Genomic DNA, 17,658 nt, shown 5'->3' on the forward strand with positions numbered 1-17,658 from the left:
CTTTTTGGTAGTGGACAATAAATCATTACATTTTATTTTTGTAATAGGATGAAATAGAGGCATCTGTTTCATGATTCCTCTTCATTTTAAGTCAATTATTATTCTCTTTAAAATTAAGTGTAATTAAGAATTCTATTATTCTCAAAATATACTTACAAGCATTAATTACAAAAGCACATTTCTTTAGTAATCTGCCTATAAAACCTTTAAAGAGGTAAACTTAGAATTTCTCATGATTATTTGAACATGTAGCTCTTTAATTTTTTTAAGGGCAAACCATGCTGCAAGAACTAATATTCTACTTATTATATCTTGAAAAAGGAAATCTAAAACATTTAGGGATTTGAAAACTGAGCCTGAAATATTCCTTTAAGTAGAAGAGAAGTCTTATGTATATATTTGCCTTTGAAAAATTTTAAAAAAAGATACATTTGAGACTAGAGTTGAAATGTACATTGACTTTATTTATTCATGAAGTGAAATGTTTTTCAATTTTCCTATTCACATTTCAGCATACCATATGCATATCTTACATCTCTAAGCAACTGGATCTGTACATAAGAGTTATTTTTAAAAATACTAATAGTTTGGCTGCAAAAATCATTGATTTGATTACAGAACGTACATTAATTTCAGTAACACAGTCTGTTGTTAAATGAGCTCACATTTTGAATTATGTGTTACTGTATGTATTTATTTGGCAAACATCAAGGGTATATTATATTAAAAACCAGATTCTTTTAGAATACCCTAAAAGGAGGTATCTACGTGGAGTCATGATTATACTTTTAGTGTTACATGTTTGGTATGAAGAATATTCTCTTACTTGCTCGAGCTCTAATTTTTCAGAATATCTACATCCTTTGGAAGGCACTCTTTTTCTTACTGCCTTCACACACACACACACACACACACACACACAATGCCTATACAATAATAGTGTATTTTAAAATGCAAATAAAATGCTAATAGCAATGCTTAACCGGAAAAAAAAATAACCTAATCACCAAGAATTCTCTAGTGCCTCTATAACATATTATTCATCAAAAATAATTTTTAAAGGGAAGATTTTGAAACTTCTCATATTAAATTCTGTTCATGGTAAAGTAGCTTGCGTAGAGCTAACCTTCCTCAGATACATTTATAATTCCAGGAAATATATGTGTAAAAACACCTACTTGAAGAAAGTGGGGAACAACAAAATGTAGGCAGAAACTGCCAGGGTTGGGAGAGCTGGATCCTTGAAAGGAGGGAATCCAAGTGAATGAGATAGATGCTTACATGCCTTTTCCCATGAGGGAGCTGACCAGACCACATGCCATGAAAGTGGTTAGGACTCTAAGGGAATACTAGATTTTTTTTGGCCTGAGGTATCAAAGGACAGATTTTGGGGCTGCCCAAGTGACTGAAAATTGGGGAGGGAGTAGAAGTCCCAGAAAGAAGAAAGCTACCTGGGCAGAGTTCACTCTGTCAGCTCCACTCAGATCCCTGGCTGCCCTGCACTGCACATGCGCAGGGGAGATCTCTAGGAATCACACAGACAGTGACAGCTGGAAAACTGAACAAGCTCTAGAGACATTTCAGTGGCTACTATCAGAGGAGAGACAGAATTTGGAGTTTAAGTCTCATTAATTGAGACGGGCTCGCTTTCCATAGAAATGACAGAAGGTTCGTGTCTTTACAGCAAAGACTGTGTTCCAAAACTGAATATGATTGATAACTAAGAATAAAACTGATGCCGGCCCACCTAAGATGATATAAAACCAAACCGCCACAATTTATTGTGATAAGATTGTGATTTAGCTGTCTGTGGGGGAAAAAAAGCAAGTCTTCAGAGAATGATAACAGAATCCAGATCTCTATAGTGTATCACTGATAATATTCAAAACATTATAATACTTGTTACATATTCCAAAAAAGGGTAAATTTGATCCAAAGTCAAGAAAAATAATAGTTATTAGAAATAGACCCTGATGTTTGATTAGTAGGCAAAAACTTTAAAGCAGCTATTATAAACATGCCTGAAGACTTAAAAGTAAAAATAACCACAACAAGTGAAGAGAGGGCATACCAAGCAGATAAATGAGAACTGTATTCAAGAAGCAAATAAATTTTGAAATAGGAAAGCACAACATCTGAAGTGAAAACTTCACTGGAAGGACTTGAATATAAGATCTAGCAGAAGAAATATTCAATCAACCTGAACACAACTTAATTGAAATCATTTAATCTGAAGAACATGGTGGGTGGTGTGGAAGGGAAATTGGAAAAATTGACAGAAACTTTGTGGATTGTGAGAAAATATCAGTGATTTAACAGGCAAGAAATTGGAGTCCATGAAGGATAAAAAATAAAACAAGGCAAAAACTATTTGAAAAAACAATGACTGGAAATTTCTCAAATTTGTTTAATAAACGTCTGTGGTAGCAAGTCTCCAAGATGGCGCTCCATGAGCCACAGTGCCTGTTATTCACACCATTGTGAAATTTCCTCCCTGTGTCGGCTGCACCTTGTGACTTGCTTCAAATAAATAGAATATGATAAAAGGGATGGGAGTCACTTCTGAGATTAGGTTATGAAAGACTGTGACTTCTGTTTTCCTTGCAACTCTTTCTCTGACTCTTGTTTTGATAAAGCAATCTGCCATGTTCTGAGCTGTCCTAGGGAGAGGCCCAGGTGGCAAGGAATTGAGGGTGACCATCAGCCAACCGCCAGTGAACAGCTAAGGCCCTCAGTCCATCCACTGGCAAGGAACAGACTACTGCCAACAACCGACCACTGGAGCGAGCTTGGAAGCATATCCTTCCCCTGTCAAGCACTGAGATGACGGCCGTTGTTGCCAACACTTTGGTTGTAGCCTGGGAGGGGCTCTGAGCCAGAGCATCCTGTTAAGCTATGCCCAGATTCTTGACACACAGAAACTATAGATCATAGATGTTGTTTTAAGTCACTGAGTTGTAGGAGAATTTGTTTTGCCATAGTAGATATATAGTATAACATCAATGTACAGATTCCAGAAATTCAGAGGATCTGAAGCAGAATGAAAACAGAAAAAAGCACACCTTAGCTTATTATTCAAATTGCTAAAAAAAAACAACAACAACAACAATGATCAAGATAAATATTTTAAAAGCAGCCAGGTTGGATAGATCTGGTGGAATACATTCCATGCAGGGGAACAAAGGTACAAATGAAGGCTGACTTCTCATCAGAAGCACAGGTCAGAAGACAATGGAGTGATATCTTCACTGTGCTGAAAGAGAAAGCAATGTCAACCTAGAATTCTATATGAGACATATATTTCAGAAATGAAGGTAAAATAAAGTCCTTTTCAGATTAAACAAATGCTGAACTTGTTACCAACTGAACTGCACTGTATGAAATACTAACAGAAATTCTGTAGGCTAGAGAGAAATAATGCCAGATGAAATCTCAGATCTTTAGGAAGGAATGAAGAACACTGGAAATCATGAATATGTCAATAAATAGAAAAGGGTTTAAATTCTTTTTTTAAGTTAAAAAATAAATTAAAATTTACTGTTTAACTATATTATTACATCTATGACATCTAGATTTAAAATATATGGCAGCAGTAACACAAGGAGCAGGTATGTGTTGAGGGGGAATGTGGGAGGGGGTAAGGATAGTATCCTGTAGTAAGCTTCTAACATTTTATATTGAGGAATATAACACAAAATCTAACTAAGGTGGATGAATTAAAAATGCATTATAAGGATCTGAAGCAAACATTAAAATACTATAAACAGACATATAGCTAAAAAGTGAATAAAAAATAAAATTGAATACAAAGAAATATGGAGGAAACCAAGAGAGGTAGGAGAGAGGGAGCAGAAATACAAGAAATCCTATGGGAAAAAATAGAAACAAATACCAATTTGGTAGATCTAAAAACATGATATCAGTCATTACACTAAATGTAATTAACCATTTATTTATGTATTTATTTTCTATTTCTTTTTTGTTACTGAATTATAACTGACGTACACTATTGTATTACCTTCAGGTGTACAACATAATGATTCAGTACTTTCATACATTATGAAGTGATCATCTTGCTATATCCATTCCACTTAAAACATAGAAAATGGTCAACTGAATTTCAAAATCACCAACTATAGTCAATCTGCAAGAGACATTAAAATGTGGCCATATTTTCACTCAAATGAGCGATTTGATTCGTGTTCTTTTGCATGCGCAAACTTAGAATATCTTGGCTTTGAAATGCAATAAGGACTATTGTTTGTTTTATAATTATGTTAATCAGAATAATTTTAAGAATTTTGTTCTTGTTACTATTTTTTAGGACCAATGACACTGGATTCCTTTCTTATAAGGAACATCTGCCAGTGAGGAAGATAGTGGTTACAGACACAGGCCGACCGCACTCAGAAGCAGCTTATAAACTGGGACCTCTGCTCTGCCGAGGAGACAGTAAGTGGTGGCAGTGGGTTGTAAACATGGCTGAGGAAGAATCATGCTCCTACCATGTAATAATTAATATATGTTGTGAAAACGCATGAGCAGTGCCTGGAGTAATTCTTCCAGTCAGTGAACAAATAACGTACCCTTATAAAGTCCAAAGCCCTGTAATAAATACTTGGTGGCAATCTTTGTTCAGATTCTAAGAGAAAGAAATCACTAAGCATCTCGATTTGATTGGTTTATAAACATATCCCAGCATTCCTAGATTTCTACACGCCATTATCCAACTAGGAAAACCTCGGTGCTGCATAAAATTGTGAAGAATGTGAGTTTTCTACTGTTGGGCCTGTGGTGAAGTTAGAGCATCAGTGGGATCAAATGCCAGTTTTATCAAACATATTTCAACTTTTAATCTCATTTTTTTTCCAGTTTGTGTATCTTGTTTACTCTAAATCAATGGGACATACTGTTTTGTATATTCAATGTATTAACACTCTAAACCAGACTTTTAAGATTCAAATATAGTTTCACAGAAAATATTTATTTTCAGCAGGGAATGAAGTGAGCATATGTATCCATACATATGGAGACAGATGCCTTAATTATTTATGCTTTTAGTTATTTCCAGGTCTTAAAATGGAAATGGGAGAAACATTTATTTACGTGAAAAGTGCACCCTACAATAAAATTTTATTCTAGGGACTTAACATAGGAGATGATCTAACAATGCAGTGGATTTATGGAGATACATAGCAGAAGTTGCTTAGTTAAAAAGCAAAGATGATACTGGCCTATAAAAATTTATATAGACTTGTAAAAAACTGTCTGCCATTATATCTACCATCCCTAATCTTTGGCATTTCTACTTCCCATTCTGCCAGTAGACCTCACACAATCACGTGAAGATGACATAGGATATTGCATGGAGAGAAAAATTATGTGCAAAGAGATGAGGTTGTAAACTTAGGATGCATCCAGGGGAGTACAATGATTTTGTGACTATAGAGAATTGTTCTTTACGTCACATGCAGTTTTCACTGCTGGCTCTTAACCCTTCAGGGGCCCAGGCTGGCTTCCTTACTCCCCCTGATTCCATTTGCCACAGTCACGGGGGAAGTGTCTGCTTTGACTGAGGTTGCTGCCGCTGGCCCTTAGGGCTTCTTTCTTACAGACTTCCTGCCGTGAACTTGAGCATACAGCACCTTGTCACTTAACGCAGTGATTCTCCATGCAAGGCAGTTTTCCCCCTCGGGGACATTTGGCAATATTCGGAGACATATTAGGCTGTCACAATTGTTGGGGGGTCGAATGCTACCGGCATCTAGAGGGAGAGGTGAGGAACGCTGCTGAATATCCTACCATGTGCAAGACAGCCCGTCTTCAACAAAGGATGATGTGGTCCAAAATGTCAAAGTGCTGAGGCTGAGAAACCAGAACGTTAAACTTTTGGGACCATGGGGATGCAGAGGTATATGGCTTTACAAATAGTTTAAGTATTTAGAGACCCGCTAAATAATTTCTGAGTTATTAATGGAACAGTACTTGAAAGTTTCCTTGGCCTTGTCTTATATATCTATTTTAGGCTTAAGTCTCATCCTCACATAACATCATAGGACTGTTTTCTGCATGGAGGGCTCTTTCTTATTCTGTCAGTCAGAAGAGCAATGGTTACAGAACAATGAATGCCCCCTTTTCTCTGTATGGGAAATCTACACCCCTGAAGGTACAATGCCCTAGGCACATTGCTTTTTCTTTCCAACTGAGATAGACTGGGTGGCTATGGGGCTTCTAGATGTGGAATCACGCACAGTGGGCCTTCTAAACAGAGGAAAGTTATGTGGACACTCTCCTGAGGGCACTAGGACCTGAGCATTGAATGATTTAAGGCTGAGAAATAGCCTGATCTTCATGATCCAACTGAAAGCATGAAGACCAGTTTTAAAATCTAAAGAACAGCAAAGTGACCTTTGATGTAAGACAAAGAAAAATGATAAGGGCTTGAACCACACAGTAGCATGAGGCTTAAGGAAGGGACTCACATAAAGAGGGAAATTCAGTATGATCTGGAGGGGACTTGAGGTTGCACGAGTGTGAGGATGATCTCTGGCTTTCTGGTCTAGATAAAGTCGCTTAGGATCACTCATTGAAATAGTCAGGATGTTAGTACCCTTCACCGAGACAAAGGAACTTTTAGATGTTCTTTGACAGAAAAATGGAAAAATAAAAACTTTAAAAACTGACATTTCAGTTTTCTCACACAAACTAGAGATGTTGAAAATTTTCTATCTAGCCATCTTTTTGTAGGGAAGAAGACAGAAACCTTGAGAAAGCAGGACAAATAAAGGAAATATGAGCATGAGCCCTTACTGGTCCCAAATATGAGTTTACCCCTAATTAACTGGTACTATCTTTTTCCAGTCCTTCTTTCGTCCTTATTTTTTTTTTAAAGATTATATTTTTTTATTCGATAGAGATAGAGACAGCCAGCGAGAGAGGGAACACAAGCGGGGGGAGTGGGAGAGGAAGAAGCAGGCTCATAGCAGAAAAGCCTGACGTGGGGCTCGATCCCATAATGCCAGGACCACGCCCTGAGCTGAAGGCAGATGCTTAACCGCTGTGCCACCCAGGCGCCTCTTTTTTAAATGCAGGTGATTCTGAAATCCCGTGGGACTGCTGCTATTATTGTGGGATGTCAGAAGTCAGAGATAACATTGTTAGGTGTTTGACCTCAAGCACAACATGAATGATAAAGCTGCCTTTACTGTTGTGCTGCGGACACAAAACTTAGTAAATATAATTGTCCTTAAGGAATTTATTTATTTATTTATGAACATGGAAATAAATTTCTTGACAATATATGTGAAAAATAAATGGCAGAATTCAACATCCTATTTATGATAAAAGCCAAAGTAGGAACTAAAGAGAACATCCTCAGTGTTCTAAAAGGCATCCGTGAAAATCTGACCGCTAATATTCATACTGAATAGTCAAAGACTTGAAATGCTTTCCCCCTCAGATGAGGATCAAGGCAAGGATGTCTGCTCTCACCAGTCCTATTCAACGTCATACTGCTAGTCCTAGTACGTGCGGTAAGGAAAGGAACTCAAGGCATGTAGATCAGAAAGGAAGATATAAAATGTTCTATTTATAAATGATATGGATTTCTAAGTAGCAAATCTGTAAGTCTTTCTTTTTCTTTTAAAGTGAGTTCAGCAAGATCACAGGATGCAAGGTCAATATTCAAAAATAGATTATATTTCTGTATTTTCTTGATAAAAACTAAATTAAAATATAAAAGCACTTTTTACAGTAGCACCAAACATATTAAATACTTTATCATAAATATAACAAAATTACATAACATTGATGAGGAATCATTAAAGAAGAACTAAATAAAAATATAGTTGTGGATTGAAAGAGTCGATATTGTTAAAATGTCAGTTTTTCTAGAATTGATATACATACAGTACAATCCCAATCAAAACCCAGTAGGTGTTTTTCTTTTTCCCTTTTTTTATAGAAATTGGCAAGCTTATTCTAAAATGTGTGCAGAAAAGCAAAGAATAGTCATGTGAGTAGATACAGATAAATAACTAGAATAACTAAAACATTTTGAAAAATAAAAATAAAGCTTCAGACTTATACTACCTGATTTTAAGACATATTACAAAACTACAGAATTCAAGACTATGTGATACTGACATCAAGATAGAGAAATAGATTGATAGAACAGAACAGAGAGAGCTCAGAATATATGTATTCAATTGGTTTTTGAAAAAGCTGCCAGAGCAACTCAATGGAGAAAGAATAGTCCATTTCAAGAAATAGTGCTGGAATAATGAAAACTCATTTGAAAAAAAACCCAAAAATCTCAACCCGTAGTTCAAACTGCATACAAAAAATAACTCAGAATTAACCATATACTTAAATGTAAACCCACAAACTACAACATTCTTTAAGAAAATATAAGAAAAAAATCACAGTGATCGTGGGTTAGGCATAGATTTTTTAGATACAACACCAAAAGCATGATCCATAAGATTGTTAAATATGATAAATTAAGTATCACCAAATTTAAAAACTGCTTTAAAAATGACATTGTTAAGAAAATGAAAAGAAAAGCCACACACTGGGAAAAAATATTTACAAAATAAATATCTAAGGGATGCCTGGGTGGCTTAGTCAGTTAAGCGTCTGACTCTTGATTTCAGCTCAAATCATGACCTCAGGGTCCTGGAATCAAGGCCCGTGTTGGGCTCTGCTCTCAGTGGGGAACCTGCTTAATAAGATTCTCTCTCTCTGTGCTCCTCCCTCTACTCAGCTGTCTCTCTCTCTCTAAAATAAATAAGTAAATATATATATCTAGATATATATATCTAGATATATATATATCTGATAAAGGCTAGGGTCCAGGATATAGAAAGAACTCTTTCATAGGTCAATAATAAAAAAAAAATTCAAATTAAGAAATGGGCAAAACATTTGCAGCTACACTTCATCAGAGAAAACATACAGATTTCAAAAAGCACATAAAAAAATTCTCAATATCCTTAGTCATTCGGAAAATGTAAAATAATACCGCAATGAGATATTAATATCTAACTATTAAAATGGCTAAAATTAAAAAACAAAAAACCCGACAATACTAAATGCTGGTGAAGTGCACAGAAACTGGAACCCTCATTGCTGGTGCAAATGCAAAAAGTTACGGCCACTTTGCAAAATAGTTTGGCAGATATTTTTTTATAGGTTAAACACATATTTACCATATGATCCAGCAATCCCATTCATAGGTACACAAGAGAAATGAAAAACCTGTATGTAAATTTTATGTTGGCTCTGTTCATAGTCTCCTAAAACTGGATACCACCCAAATGTCCATCAACTACTGGATAAACTTCCCATTTTACTGTGGTGTATCCATACTATATGATGGAATACTATTGAACAATAAAAAAAAATGGAGTAATGAATCTCAAGTGCTTTATGCCAAGTGAAAGAAGCCTTACTTAAAATACTACATGCTGGACTATTATTCAGTAACTAAGATATTTTGGAAAAGGCAAAAACATGGGAGCAGAAAAAAGATCTCTGTAACAGCTTCAAGGTGAGAGCAGTTTTGCAAAGGGGAACAGGGAAGGACGTGTTCTGTATCCTGAGTGTGGTGGTGGTTTCCTGGCTTTATGCATTTGTCAAAATTCCTACACAAAGAAAGGGTAATTTTTATTACATGTAAATTATCCTTCAATACGTCTGACTCCAAGAAAACAAAAACGGAACAAGTAACTACTATTATGAATAGTTATGGTTGTTTATTTTTTTTGACTTTTTTAGAGCAATTTTAGGTTTATAACAAAATTAAGAGGAAACTATAGAGGTTGCTCATATATCCCCTGCCCACACACGTGGATAACCTCTGTTATTATCAACATCACTCACCAGAACGGTACATTTTTTTTTATCAAGGATGATAATTGCTTAATTGAAAAATTGGTTCACTTAAAAAAATACCTTAAAACTAGAAGAAACTGATGAAAAAAATTGACAACACAAACAAATGAAAAGATATGCCATGCTCATGGATTGGAAGAATTCACATTGTGATAATGTCCATATGCAAAAAGCAGTGTACAGATTCAATGCCTATGATAACACCAACTGTATTTTTCATAGAACTAGAACTAATAATCCTAAAATTTGTATGAAACCATAAAAGACCCCAAATAACCAAACCAATCTTGAGAAAGAAGAACAAAGTGAGAGGTATCACAATCCCAGATTTCAAGTATAGTACAAAGGTATAGTAATCAAAACTGTGGTACTGGCACAAAAATAGATACATAGATCAGTGGAACAGCATAGAGAACTCAGAAATAAGCTCACACTTGTACAGTCAATTAATCTATAAGAAAGGAGACAAGAATACACAACGGGGAAAAGACAATCTCTTCAACAAATGGTGTTGGGAAAACTGAACAACTACATGCAAAAGAATGAAACTGGACCACTTTCTTACACCATACATAGAAATAAACTCAAAGTGGATTGAAGACCTGAATCCATAAAACTCCTTAAAGAAAACACAGGCAGTAATCTCTTGTATATCAGCTTTATCAGCATTTTTCTAGATATGTCTTCCTAGGCAAGGGAAACAAAAGCAAAAATAAACTTTTGGGACTACACCAAAATAAAAAACTTTTGCACAGCAGGGAAAACCATTAACAAAACAAAAAGGCAACATACTGAATGGAAGAAGGTATTTGCAAATGATATATCTGATAAGATATTTGGGTAATACCCAAAATATATACAGTATAGATTATATATGCAGTATACACACACACACACACACACACACACACACACACACACACACACACAAATATTACTCAGCCATGAAAAAGAATGAGATCTTGCCATTTGTGACAACATGGATGGACCTAGAGGGTATTATGCTAAGTGAAATAAGTCACACTGAGATAGACAATTGCCATATGATTTCACTTATCTGTGGAATCTAAAAAACAAAACAAACAAAAAAACAGAAACAGACTCATAAATACAGAGAACAAAATGGTGGTTGCCAGAGGGGAGGGCTGTAGGGGATGGGTGAAATGGGTAAAGGGGATTGGGAGGACCAGATTTCTAATTATGGAATGAATAAACCATGGGAACAAAAGGGACAGAATAGGGAATATAGTCAATAGCATTGTAATAGTGTTGCATGGTGACAGATGGTAGCTACACTGGTGGTGAACACAGCATAGTATAGAGTTGTCAAATCTCTATGTTGTACACCTGAAACTAATGTAACATTGTGTGTCATCTGTCCTTCAATAAAAAAATACCAGAAGTAAATTCATAAAACAGGAAAGGTTTTAGTAACATGGTTATTCTTCAAGATGCTCATAGAATCCTGCCGAATATGTTTCTGACTTATATTAACTTTAGAAGCGAAAGAGTCGAAACAATCATAGGAAAATATCTGGGTTTACTGATTAATAGAGAGATTGTAACCAGTGAGAGGGCTTACCCATGTACTGTCCTTTCACCCAGAAGCAGTGGGAACAAACACATTTTGAGGTACCATCCAAAGTCTTCTTAACTGGTAATCCCTCAAGTTCAGCATGCATAAGAATTAGCTGGAGAGCATGCCAGCTGTGCTTGCGGTGTCTTCAGTACTCTCCCCAAATACTAAGGAGAAAGAGTGGATGTCCAGTATTGGCACACAGTGTTCATCGCTTTTTTTGACATCCATCAGGAGGACATCTACAGAGACCTTTCCCTACTTCTGCACATCCTGCAGCAGAAAGAAACCTCATGGACCCCTGCTGGGATCTGGCTCCACTGCCCCTTCACTGGCTTTCCTTCATCCTCAAAATCTCCCCAAACCATTTACTGAATCCTGTCACACTCAGGTTTGAACCCTTCTGCCACGAAGCCTCCCCCGGGTCTCTAGAGGACCTCGTCTTACACTTTCAAAGAATGTTGAACAAATTACAAAGATATATTTTTCATACTGGCTTTTAATTTTTTTTAAGCCTCTCAAGAATGGATCCATTGCTCATTTATTATTGTGTTTCTGGCACCTAGTACATTACCTGTTACATGAAAGATAATCGATAAATAGCAGTTTATGAAAGAATGAGAATGATCCATCATATACAGCTCAAGAAACCTATAGCTTTGAATTATTCATAAGAGACAGGAATAAGGTTTGATTGTATAAGCAATTAAATGATGTGCAAACATATACTTTTAATGAAGAATTTAGATTATATTGAAAGACTTATTCCAATTAAAAAATCACATAGTACATAGTGAATCTAGTTCCATCTGAACCATTTTTCATCAATGCACTTGGGCTTGTGGCAGTGAAAGTGTTTCCAAATGAGTACATGATTTTACTTAATATTAATTATTTTTTATTTTCACTTTGCTAATAATACAGTGCCTTTGTAAAACCTGAAACACTTTCTACTTGGAGAAAAAAAAATTTTGTGGTCTATTTTCTTTTGTTTTGTGTTCTGTTCTGACTTACATTCCTAGCTAGTAACTGATATTCAAGTAGTTTCACAAATGTGAGGGAATATTCTAACACTTTTCCACTTTTCTGAGACTGGCAATCCTGATAATTCTCAAGACTATCATAGTATGATTCTGTGACAATTTTGTACATATGCATACCTTTATTGTTTTAAATATTAAATATTAATGACTTAATTGATACACCCATTATAAAATTTTAAGACATACAAATGTTAAAGAGTATAATAATCACCAAGAGTCACACAGCTCAGAAATAGTGAATATTATTCCAGGCATTGCTAGATATTGCTAGAGCAGGGTTTCCCAACTTTGGCACTCCTTGCATTTGGCCTGTTATGGTTGGGGGCTGTTTTGTTCATTGATGGACATTTAGCAGTATCCCTGGTCTCAACCCACTAAGTAGCACCTTTCCCCTAGTTGTGACAGTAAAATATGTCTCCAGAAATTGCCAAATGTCCGCTGAGGGTGAAATTGCCTCAGGTTGAGAAGCACGACCCTACACAAAAAAAATAGAAAAAGGGATTGAGAAACAAGTTTGCAAAACTTTATTAATAAAAATTGACAGAGGAAAGAGAAACCAAATTGAAGCCAAGGAAATTGCTTTACATTATTTATATATCTCATAAATATATGTTCAACTTGAATGATCCCACTAAACTTTAAGAAAAGATGAAAATTTAAAAGGTTATAGAGTCACTAGGTTTCATATTAAATTCATTTTTAAATTTTAGGCAGTATTGATCTATGGTGAAAAATGGGAGAAGTAACACTCATTTGACCTCTTTTCTCCTTTTTCTCCCCAACCTGTCCTTTTTGTTAGTTTTGCTGTTATTTCTATAGTTGTTTATTCTTAATGCCTGCCACTAGTCTATCATCATAGCCTCTCTATTCTTGAATGATTTTTTATTTTGGTTTATTTCTTCTTGGATTGCCTTGTCAGGTAGCTGAAGTTTTCTGGTTTTGCTCCAGAAAGACCCATGAGTGTTGCATTTCTTGAGTTTGCATGTGCTTGGGAATATTTGTTGCCTCAGAACTCCAAAACAGACTTTGCGGGTTTAACTTTATATTCTTTTTTGGTAACAACTTTAGTAAGAAATAATCCACATTCCTTAAAATTCACCCATTTAAAGTGTACAATCTAATCATATTTTAGTATATTTAATCACTTTAGTATATTACAGTGTCATGCAGCAATCACCACAACCAATTTTGGAACATTTTCATCACCCAAAAAAAACCTAGTCCCATTGAGCAACTTTCCCAGTTTCCCTCCCACCCCAGCTCCAGCCCCAGTCAACAACATTGAGAAGAAAACACAGGATATGTGGTCTTCGTGACTAGCTTCTTTCACTTAGCATGATATTGCCAAGCTTCATCCATGTTGTACCATGTATCAACACTTCATTATTTTTTATGACCAGATAATATTCCATTGTATGGATAGACTACATTTTGCTTTCATTTTGGTTAGTCGATGGACATTTAGGTTGGTTTCATTTTTTTGGCTATTATAAATAATGCTGCTATGAACATCTGTGTATGAGGTTTTTGCAAGCATGTTTTCATTTATCTTTTTTCTTATTTAATTCAGTTATCTTGAGTATATTTCTAGGAGTGGAACTTCTGGGTTATAAGGTAACCTTACATTTGAACTTTTAAAAAACTGGTGTAACATTTTGGGGGGGTGTCACACTTTGTGACTTTCACCGTTTGTACATATTGCCCTCTTTTGTCTGCACTGAGAGTACAGTCATCTTGTCTTCCACAGTTTTTCTAGATATCTTCCAGCTGATATTTCATTATGAAGTAGGGTTTTATTTTTATTTTTCCTCAGAAAAGGTTTGTGTGTTTTGTTCTCAGATCTCTTTCAAATTTGAGAATATCTGCCTATTGCTTAAATTAAAAAATTAGCTTATATGCATCTTCTCTCAGAAATTTGTGGATAGTGCTCCTTTGTCTCCTGATATTGAATATTGCCGTATTCTGAAGACAAACTGATTTTTTCACCTTCTAGATGACTGGCTTTTTCTAACCGAATACTTTAAGGATTAATTTCCCCTAAAGGTCAGTAACTTAACAAGGATGCATCTCAGTGTTGTGTATTGGCTTTAATTTTTCCTGAAATTGGATGTGATGTGGTAAAATATATAAAATGTACATTTTTAAGCAGTTTGTTGTTGCAAATGTGATCTAAATTTCTGCTCTCAGTTCATTAATCTGAACAAGGTAGTCTTTTCAACTCTGGCATTTGAATTTTTCTAACTATTTTATTCAGTGTCTTTCTTCTCAGTTAATTCATTGTGTTGAAATTTTATGTCAATCAATGAACCCCCAAAACTTACATAGTTAGAAAAGATTGTTCTAAGTTTCTTGTTCTAAGAAATTCTTGTCAATGAAATTAGTTTTTCATTTTGTCTGCATCGACTTGTTCAGCTATCTGAGAAATCACAGCTGCCCAAAATGCATTAAATAATCAAAGGTGCATGTAGGCAATAAATAACTTTGCAGAAGTTACATTCGTGGACTGGAGAAAGATATTGACTAGTGATTTGGTTAATTTCTCTTCCATTCCACAGAGTTCTGTTCCATTTGACAGACTACATATAAACCATTAAAAAGAGTGAGGATCAATTCCATTTCAACAGATAATCATATAATTTTGCAAGTTCTACTATGTCTGATAATCCTCTACCATTAGGAAATTATTTTTAATTTTTATATTTTTATTTTCTTTCCTTAGGTTTTCTTTATTTAATTTTCCTGAAGTTTCTTCACCTTTTTACCCCTTCCTCCTTTTCCTCTTCTTCCTTCTCTCTCTTCTGCTCCCCTCGTTCCCCTTCCTCTTTCTACTTGTTTACCTAAAAGTATGAGTGTATTTATTAGGATACATATAATGTAACCAGACTGGGACAGTTAACCCTTCTTATTGCTGCTTTAACAAGGGAAATCTCATAGCTTCATTCAACAAATATTTATTGAGCCCATACATTTTACTATGCCTTCCCCATATCCCGAGAGAGAGAGAGAGAGAGAGAGAGAGAGAGTACACAAAGGGAACAAAATAGACAAAAGTATATGCATTCTTGAAGCTTGAGTCATTTTGGGGGGAGATAGACAACATATAAGTAAAGTATATGATATGATAGATGCTAGTAAGTGTTGTGAAGACAATGTAGTTGTGGTAGGGGGGTGTGGGATTGGAAATTTTAAATAGAATGGTCATAAAATGCTCACTGAGAAGGTGGCATTTGAATAAAAATCTGAAGGAAAGAAGGGAGCAAGGCATGCGTATATCTACGAAAGAGTACTCTAGACAGAAGAAGCAGCCAGAGTAACCATGCAGAGATGGGAATGTTCATGGAATAGCAAGATGGTCAAAATGTCTAAAGCAGAGTGAGCAAGGAATGATAGAAGACATTAGAAGATCTGGTGGTCAGATCGTGGAGGGTGTTTAGAGGTGTTTATTTTTCAACTTCAATGAGATTGGTAAACATTAGAGAATTTTGAGTAGAGGATTGGTGTGATCTAATTTACATTTTAATGAGATTTAATAAGGAAGGTGGAAGCAAGGAAGCCATTTATGAGACCGTATCACCAACCCAGCTGAGGGATCATGGTGGCTTGAGCCATGGGCACAATAATGATAGTTGTAGTATGGGAACAGTTCAAAAGGAGAAACGATACAGTTTGCTGATGGATCAATGTAGGTTGCAGAAGAGTCAAGAATAACACCAAGGTGTTTGGTCTAATAATCAATTGGAGGCACAGAATTGGCATTAATCAAGAGGGAGAATATTGCTGCTGGTGTCAAGGAGTTGCAGAAGAATGTAAAGAACTCAGTTTTTGAACATATTAAAGTTGAGATGGAGGTGTTCAGATAGAGATGTGGAGTTGTTAGTTTGAGATTTCAAGCCTTCAGATATGTATTTGTAAGTCATCAGTATATTTAAAGCCATGAGATGGTCCAGCAGGAGTTATTGTGGATGGAGAAGTATAATGATAGGGGCTGGGGGCATTCCAACATTAATAGTGAGGAGGTGAGGAGGAAAAAGAAAGAAACAGAATTATAGCACTAATGAAAAAGGAAAAAGGGTGTTGGTATTCTGGATCCAAGTGAAGAAAATGTTTCAACGAGGGAAAAATAATCAACTATGTTAATTGTTTTTGATAGGTTAAGTAGGATGAGGACTGAGAATTGACAAAGGACTAGTAACTAGAATACATAAAGAACCTTCAGAAATCAACAGTGAAAAAAAGAAACCATCCAATTAAAATATGGATGTTATGGACTGAATTGCTTCCCCACCCCAAAGTTTATATGTTGAAGCCCTAACCCCAGTGTAACTAACTGTATTAAGTGGTGGGGTCTTTAAGAAGGTAATTGAAGTATTAAGTGGTGGGGTCTTTAAGAAGGTAATTGAAGTTAAATGAGGTCATAAGGGTGTGTCCTAATTTGGTTGGACTGGTGTACTTCTATGAAGAGGAAGAGACACCAGGAGTTCTCTCTTCCCACCTGTGCACAGAAGAAAGGCCATGTGAGAAGGTGGCCACCTGCAAGCCAGAAATAGAATGGATAAAAGACATGAAGAGAGATTTCACTAAAGGACCACAAATGGCGGTGAAACACACAAAATGATCATCAAAATCTTTAGCCACAGGGCAAATGCATATCAAAACCACAATGAGATGTCACTGCATACCTTTCAAATGGCTGAAAGAAAAGTAGTGACACAAAATTCCAGCCAGGACAGGAAGAAACCCGATCACTCACATTGCTGGTGGGGATGTAAATGATACAGCCTTTCTGGAAGGGAGTCTGGCAGTTTCATAAAATGTAAAGCATGCAACTGTCATACGACTTAGGGACGGTACTCCTGGGCATTATTCCAGAGAACTGAGAATTTATATTCATACAAAAACTTGTACATGGGTGTTCATGGGAGCTTTGTTTGTGATGGCTGAAAACTAGAAACAATCCAGATGTCTTTCAGCAGGGGAATGGTTAAACTAATTTTCCGTGCATGGACTACTGCTCAGCAGTAGGAAGGAATGAACTACTGACACACACACACACCTGCCTTATCTTCAGAGTAAATCTGTGTGAAAAATGTCAGTTTCAAAGGGCTACATACCATATGCCTTTATTTAGAGAGCATTCTTCAGATG

The 17,658-nt window shown here is 35.8% G+C and overlaps 1 protein-coding gene across 1 annotated transcript in view; it reads left to right on the forward strand.

Annotated features, from left to right (window-relative positions):
* CNTNAP4 (contactin associated protein family member 4) overlaps positions 1-17,658 on the forward strand; it is a 261,201-nt gene that overhangs the window by 203,656 nt on the left and 39,887 nt on the right. The window contains exon 15 of the mRNA XM_034638501.1: positions 4,325-4,452. Within this exon, the coding sequence (XP_034494392.1) occupies positions 4,325-4,452 (128 nt within the window). The remainder of the gene's footprint in view (positions 1-4,324; positions 4,453-17,658) is intronic.

This window comes from Ailuropoda melanoleuca, chromosome 12 (assembly GCF_002007445.2).
Source record: "Ailuropoda melanoleuca isolate Jingjing chromosome 12, ASM200744v2, whole genome shotgun sequence".
Lineage (NCBI taxonomy): Eukaryota > Metazoa > Chordata > Mammalia > Carnivora > Ursidae > Ailuropoda > Ailuropoda melanoleuca.